The following is a 7,095-nucleotide window of genomic DNA, read 5'->3' on the forward strand; positions in this document are numbered from 1 at the left end:
ACAGGCTTGGTGCTTTTCCTAGGCGGGAAACCCCGGCAAGCTGCCCGAGCTGTTACCTCCCTTTCTAGAGGGGTTTTCAAGCCCTGCTTGTTGCCTTTCATCGTGACCCGCAAACCATGAAGTGCTGTTAGTGCTCCGTCTCGAACTTTTGGGGTCCGAGAGTCTTTCAGATGTCTGCTGAGAGCAGAAGAACGTACCTTCAAAAGCTTGTTTTTTTGATTTAAAAAAAAATGATACTTGCTTGCCTTTGTTGCTTTCATTGTGTGCAGTAGAAAATGCAGTTTTGTTTTCTGCGTTTTAGTGGTAATGCATCATGCTGTTGCCATAAGGTACAAAGTTTTTGCCTTTAGGAGGAGAAAAATGTTGTAAAATCTGATAACTTTTAAGAAATTGTATTCACAGATTCAAGGGGAAAAAAAGCAGATGCAAATTAAGTTGGAATTAAGGCGTTCTGATAGAAAACAGTTTTGTCATGTGGTGCTATCAGTGTTAAGGAGACAGCTGGCCATGCTATGAGTAACTTCTGTTTTCCATGGTATTCAAGCGCTAAAATGTGAAGGACACATGACACATTAGAGGAAGAACCTGCTAACTTCTACTAATGTAGTTACTTGAGGTTTGTTTTGTAGAAATACAGTAGCGCAGTGCTGTATGCTTTTGTAGTCCTATCAGGTATGATGTGCTGCAGTGGCATCTACTTGAGCAGATATTCAAAGTTATGTTAATATCCAGAGCCCTCATCGTGGTTGTAAAACTTGCTTGTGTGAATTGTCTCCTTAATTGCTCATAATTCGGTGAAGAACTCTTGCTGTTTGTTAACACATATCTAGTATTCAACAAGGAGGTTATGAAACAAATATATAAAGCAGGTGAGGTTAAATAAAAAAAAAGGCTGTGTTGCATTTGAGCAAATATCTGGGCGTTTATTAGAAGTAAACAGAAAAGATTCTCAGATGGGGCATTGCAAACTTTTGTTGAGTTCTAAGAGTACATGCCAGAAGTATCATTGAGGAATCTGGTCTATTCTGAAACAGCAGCAAAACGTAAGTTTCCACATCCTTTAACAGGCAGAGCATTTACATAAAGAATTAAAAAGTTCCTGTGATTCCAATGAGTAAGACATTATCATAAAAATGTTTCTTCTGCTGGTTTTCAACTCGTAGAGGTTTTATTATTGACCTACTGATCTTTGCAAGGCATGTACACAAGTTCAGTTTGCAGATGTATTTGCAGGACTTGCACATTGGCTGCAGAGGGCGGTACAGTACTTGCAAATTACTTGTGAATTCCTTTTTATTTGACATCTGCATTTCATATTTGGAGGAAAAACTTGATTTGTTTTGTAATTCACTTCTATAAAAATTGTATGGAATTAAGTTATCTTTATACCTGTGATGTTCTGTGAAGCAGCTGCTCAAGAAAGGGCAGCTGTGCTATCTTTTCAGTCTTGTTCAGCATAGAAAAATCTAGGGACATGTGTATTTTGTAGTAATGTACCTCTCTCCCTTTGCAATTATATAAGTTAGGATGTATGTGAAATGTACAATGGCTCAGGGCAAAGAGTATCTTGGAGCAGAAGGATGTTTCAGCAAGGTGCTGTGATGATCTCTTGTTACAGAAAAGTAGGAAATGGATATATGCAATATTGCTGCAGAATCTTGCTCTGATGAACACTGTCAGTAGCATGTGTGTTTCTTAGCTGAACAGTAACTAAAGTATTAATATTTTCTCTTTCCAAACAAGGTATGTTAATGGTTTGTATTGTCTCTGCTGTGGCCATATAGTAATGGTCTCTAGTACTATGGGTTCAAGTCTGTTTTTCAGTAGCCTCCCCTTTTTTTTTTTTAGACTGAACTCCGTCTGTTGCTGATTTCTAAGTGGAGATCCAAAGATGGTATAAAATGTTGCATGTGGAACTGGACACTTGTTGCATTTCTATACAGTTTCATTGGTGAATTTTGAAAGTGCTTGTGCTGGGAAGGGAATGACAGGCAATCTGAACAAAGCTTCCCATTTCAAGTGGTAATCCTTCTGTGCTCTGATTTCTGTGCAAACAGCTATTGCATTGGAAAGCCCATGTTCAGGTCCCGTGTGTCTTCCTAGAAAATCCCTTCGTCACCAGACCAAGAAGTAGCACCTGTAACTACTGAGGTGAAGCTGCTCTGTATTGTGTAGCAGGTGAGGCAACTGTAACTGAATTTCAGCCTATACACTAGGAATCAGGTGCGACTGCTTTCTGTGTGAAGCTTGTTCTGGCAAGTGGCTGCCAGGTGTGCTGTCAGCTCACTTAAGTGAAAGGCATAATTAGCAGCTTCTTACTGGATTTGGTATGGCATAGGCTTCGAACTGCATACTGTGGTCAATACTAAAGTGCCTGAGCATATGAAGATGATCTTTGGCTTTTCCTTTGTACTATGTTTATAAATTAAATACTTATGCTCTCTCTGACTGCTTCTAGATGACTTCAAGAGGAAAGGTACTTGAAAAGTGCAAGTTCTGTCTTGTTACCTTTGTTAACTCTCATAAAAAGACTATTAACTACATAACTACTATTTAATCTTTTTTTCTGTTCAGAAGCCAGTGACATTTGTTTGTCCTGTAGTTCCAGAAAAGCCACATGCACTTTTTATGCTTAAACATACAGTAAGTGGTTTTACTTGTGTAACAGTTTTCTCTTTTACTCTTTTTTTAACTCAGAGAGGATCAAAATATATTTTTGCATCATTTCCAGAATAGTTTTCCATTTCATTGAAATTCTTCTTATGTCACTTCTAATAGCAATTTCCTGCTAAATATATAAATAAATGCTTGTATATATAAAATCAAATATTATTCTGTGAATCTTAGGTATTTATTGTGCAGAGAGGAATAGATGCTATACAAGATCTCCTTAAAATATGGTAGTGACTTTTTTGTTAGTTATGAGGTTATCATTGAGTCATTACTGGCTGGTAAGCCTCTTTCTTCTTCCATAGGGCTTGATTCTTTTCTTTGGGTTATATACTGAAGTCAAGCTGTATTGGTAAGGTGGTCATTGGTGTGAGATCAGTGCTGGCAGTCTGAGATGCTTTTCTATGAGGCAATATTATTGGAAAGCTGAGAGACTCATCCTTTTGCAGGGGGCTGATAGGAACTGCATACAGTGCTCTGAAGAGAATAATCATTTTTTTTGAGATGTAGTGCTGGCTTTTGCTCTTATTGAAGTCAGTGGGAGTTCTGCTACTGACTTCAGTGAAAGGAAGATTAGGTCCTTTGTCATTTCTGTTATAATTTTTTGACATAGACCAGGTTATAAGCTGGGAGACAAACTGTTTTTAGTCCTGACTTAGTGAAGAGTTGCTGTGGTTAAAGCTGAGTGTGAGTTTGCATCCTGAGGTGTGAGTTCTGTATTTTACACCCTCTGAGTTCAGAAAATCACTAAATTACAGAATAATGTTCAGTAGACATTTAACTGTGCAGTGGCAGCAATGTTGGTGTAGACCAGCAAAATTTCAAGGGTGTAAAAAAATTTTAATCACCTGGTCATCTGAGTGCTAAACCAATATTGTAAACAGTTTTTCTTTAAACTATGTTATTACAGTGATATGGTGAGGACTTCTGTTAGGAGTAGTGCAGGAAATTAGAGTTGATAGTTTTTCAGATACTGGAATGTAATGTCTTTGTGGTTATGATTTCTGTTACTGAAGGTGATGGTATTTCTCTGGTTTTGGGCACTGTGACTGACTAAAAACTGCAGTGGACACCATGATGAGTGCTTTCTGGGTGCTGTATCTCTAACTTATTACAATTTTTATTGATGTTGGTGTACCATTTCTTACCTGTCAGTACCATCAGAATATGGTGGTTTTCGGTTGCTATTTATGAGGAGAAAGCTTAGTTTTCTGGCAAAGGGGGCGTGGCAGTTGTGCATCTCTTAAATATATGCTGGGTTTAACTCATGTCAGCCTAGGTATTTTGTGCTGGTGCTCAGAACTGTCCATTTCCTACAAGTCTATTGGATCACAAGTGCAGGTTTTTGGGGGCTGTGTGGTGTGATGCTTGCTAGGGTGAGATGAAAAGCAGTGGTGATCCCTGTTCAAGTGGGCCTGTTTTGGATCTATGTAGGGCCAGCTCTGCTTGTTATGTGTTTTTGACTGTTATGCAGAGGCATCTGTGTGGAATAGTACATTCTCTTTAAAGGGTTTAACTGCACATAATTGTGCATTTCTCTACTATTCTCATTGACAGAACCTGTTTTAATGCTTCATGTTGAAGATATCCAAATTTGTTGCTCAGTGCTGTATAGATCCTGATGACTGTGGTGTTGCAAAAGTGGAAAAAAGGGCTGTTTAGGATCTTTGATTACTGCAACCGTGTTACCAGGTGGCAGTAGTGTGGTGGAATGAGCTTCAAATGCCCTCCTCTGCTCTGGCTTGTTGCAGGCTTGTGAAATCTTAATATGATTGTTTCTCCCTGCTGTGCATCTAAAGTTCTCCTTTCTTGGGGGATGGGGGATGAAAGGGAGGGGAGGTTTTGTTCAGTGGAGAAATTCTTGAGGGTTTTGTTTCTGCTAATATTTGATTAAGTGACAGTTAAAATGGAGCAATGATTTATTGTTGTTAATAAAAGGGAGGTTCACTTTTCACTTTGCAGATCTGCAACCTTTACTGTATTTAAGTAATGAAACAAACTTTTATATTTATTAGATACTATTCAATTTACAATGATTATGTGTAATGGTTTTATTCTTATGTGAAGCTGAGGAAGTGCAGTCACTTCAAAAAGGATTATAAATTTCAGTCAATTCCTATTTTGCTTTTCCCTAGCTGTGTGTGTTGTAGCACCTCTTACTGTAGAGAGGATGGATTTGATCATTTTTTTCCCATACTGTGGTAAACCCTCTAGTCTGCAGCAGCAGCAAAAAATGGAGTATAATGATTCAGCAGTATTATGCAAGACTATACAAAACACGAAGAAATGGAGAACCAGGCCTGATGTTTTGCCCTTTCAAATGATTACGAGAAGGACTATCTGAGCATATTCTTTGTTATTTATCAAATACTTAGAAAATAAATATTCTAAAATCAAAATCCTTCAGAAGTGTAGATGACTGTTCATTAGGTACTCTAGAAATGGCTAGGAGGTTTTGTGGAACTTGGGGATATGCAGAAGTAGTTTCAGTATTTCACTAGACTTAATCATACATGTAAGTTCACACTTAAATTCTTTACAGGAGGAGCTTGCAGTATTAGACACAATAAATATGCATTTCTGCTCAAAAATCCATCTTTATATTGCAGTCCTGTCAGAAAATCCATGCTACTAAATATCACCTAGACCCCACAACTTTTCAGGCCCTGTTTTTTAAAAAAATATCCAAGCAAGTTGTCCTGTATTATGCTATTTTGACTGTGTGATATGGAATAATTGACTTGTTTGAGGATAGCAGTCTGCTCAGAAACAGTATGTTTAATTTGTATCTACTGAGTTCATAATGCAATTGCATCCTTCATTTGAAATAACACTCAAAGCTTAGTGGGGAAGAAAGCCTATGAAGTTCACTTTGTGATGATTTCCAGTAAAGAGAAATCCATCTCTGTCATTGTTATTTCATGAAATACCATTAGATTAGCCACTTTCTCTGTCCCATTTCCTTTTTCCAGAGATGTAGAACTTCCTGTAAACAACCTTATTCTGGGAACAAACATGCTCACATGAAAACTAATTTTTTCTTCTTTGTTTTCCTCTTTATTTTGGATAGGGCTTCTATTTTCACTTAGGCTCCATCCTTTTTTTTATCTATGAAAAGCATGACAAAAACAAGGCAAAAATTTGCATCAGCAATCAAAAGATTATATTTAGGTGAAGTAAACAAATACCTATGAAGTCTCTGAGAGATGTTTCCCCATATTTTATATTAGTAACTTTTATTTTTGTTGCAACAATTTCCATCCTATTTTACATATAAATAAGTTTTCCATAGAAAATATAGTACGAGTTTAGATAGTAGTATAGACTCTATTAGTCCTCCATTTCTTGCAAAATATTTATATAACCATTGCAAACAATGTCTTGCTCACCTGTGTTTGAAACTTGCTTCCTTCTATATTTTGTTTGTGAAAACTGCTACTTTAGCTGTCAATGTTAATAAGCATTCAAAGTATCCCTATTAAACCATAAATTTACTTGTATTGCTTTATCAAAATACGAAAAAATAGTGTCAATGTAAGAAACTGTAAGAGCATCTTAAAAGGTGCCCTTAAGTATGTAAAACTTAGGCGCTATAACACTTTACTTTTAGCTGTCTGGAGTGAGATTGAGAACTCTTTGATGCTTAGAGTTAATATACATAGGGTAAAATGTTTGGGAGTTAAAAAGACATAATCCATGCATTGAGCAAAGATTGCTTAACTGAATGATGTGGAAATTCTGTCATGATATGCTATAAATCATGCATCTCTGCAGGCTTTTGTCACCCTTCTCAGAACTGAAAGGGGTCATGATTATTTATTTCAGACTCCCAATTTATAGATCTTCTACTGAAGGAGAAAGCAACTTCCCATCTTTTTCTTCACTGTCCAAAGAAATAAGTGGGACTTCTTTTCTAAAGAACAGCCGCTGGGAGCACACACCCTTTATACCAACCTAGGTAGAGCTCAGGAAGGGGAAGAGACCTGAATTCAAATCATATTCAAGAATGGAACTGCGTCTGTCTGAGGGGACTGGGGTACACTACCAAATTCTACTATCCTTTTCCTAGCTTAATATTCAAAGTTGGTTTTTTCATCTTCTATAAAGCAAACCCATAATCTTGGAACACAGTTATGAGTGATTTCTTAAGAGATTCCAGTGTAGTGAGTAAAAAGATGAAACCAGTTAGAGCTAATACTTCATAGCTAACAGTTGTTTTCCAGGATACAGTAGTAACTGTAGGGAGAAAACATGGGGAGCAAAAAGTCAAGGTATTAAAATAATTCACAGTAGAGCTTGAGACTTCTTTCTAAAGAATGTAGGTCCAAACACCATCTGTTAATCAGTGGTTTACTTCCTGAAATGACCATGACTTTATTCGGAAGGCCAAATTCCATTGTGGACTTAATTAGTGAAATTCCCTGT

General features: G+C 37.1%; 1 protein-coding gene across 1 annotated transcript in view; it reads right to left on the reverse strand.

The window, feature by feature from the left end:
- LOC104127826 (radial spoke head protein 4 homolog A) overlaps positions 1–3,910 on the reverse strand; it is an 11,852-nt gene extending 7,942 nt beyond the window's left edge. Inside the window, exons 1-2 of the mRNA XM_009640531.1 lie at positions 3,819–3,910; positions 57–174 (exon numbers count right to left, since the gene is read on the reverse strand). Of these exons, the coding sequence (XP_009638826.1) occupies positions 57–174; positions 3,819–3,910 (210 nt within the window). The remainder of the gene's footprint in view (positions 1–56; positions 175–3,818) is intronic.
- Between the last annotated feature and the right edge of the window lie 3,185 nt (positions 3,911–7,095).

Source organism: Egretta garzetta, unplaced genomic scaffold, assembly GCF_000687185.1.
Source record: "Egretta garzetta isolate BGI_Z169 unplaced genomic scaffold, ASM68718v1 scaffold546, whole genome shotgun sequence".
Classification (NCBI taxonomy): Eukaryota; Metazoa; Chordata; class Aves; order Pelecaniformes; family Ardeidae; genus Egretta; species Egretta garzetta.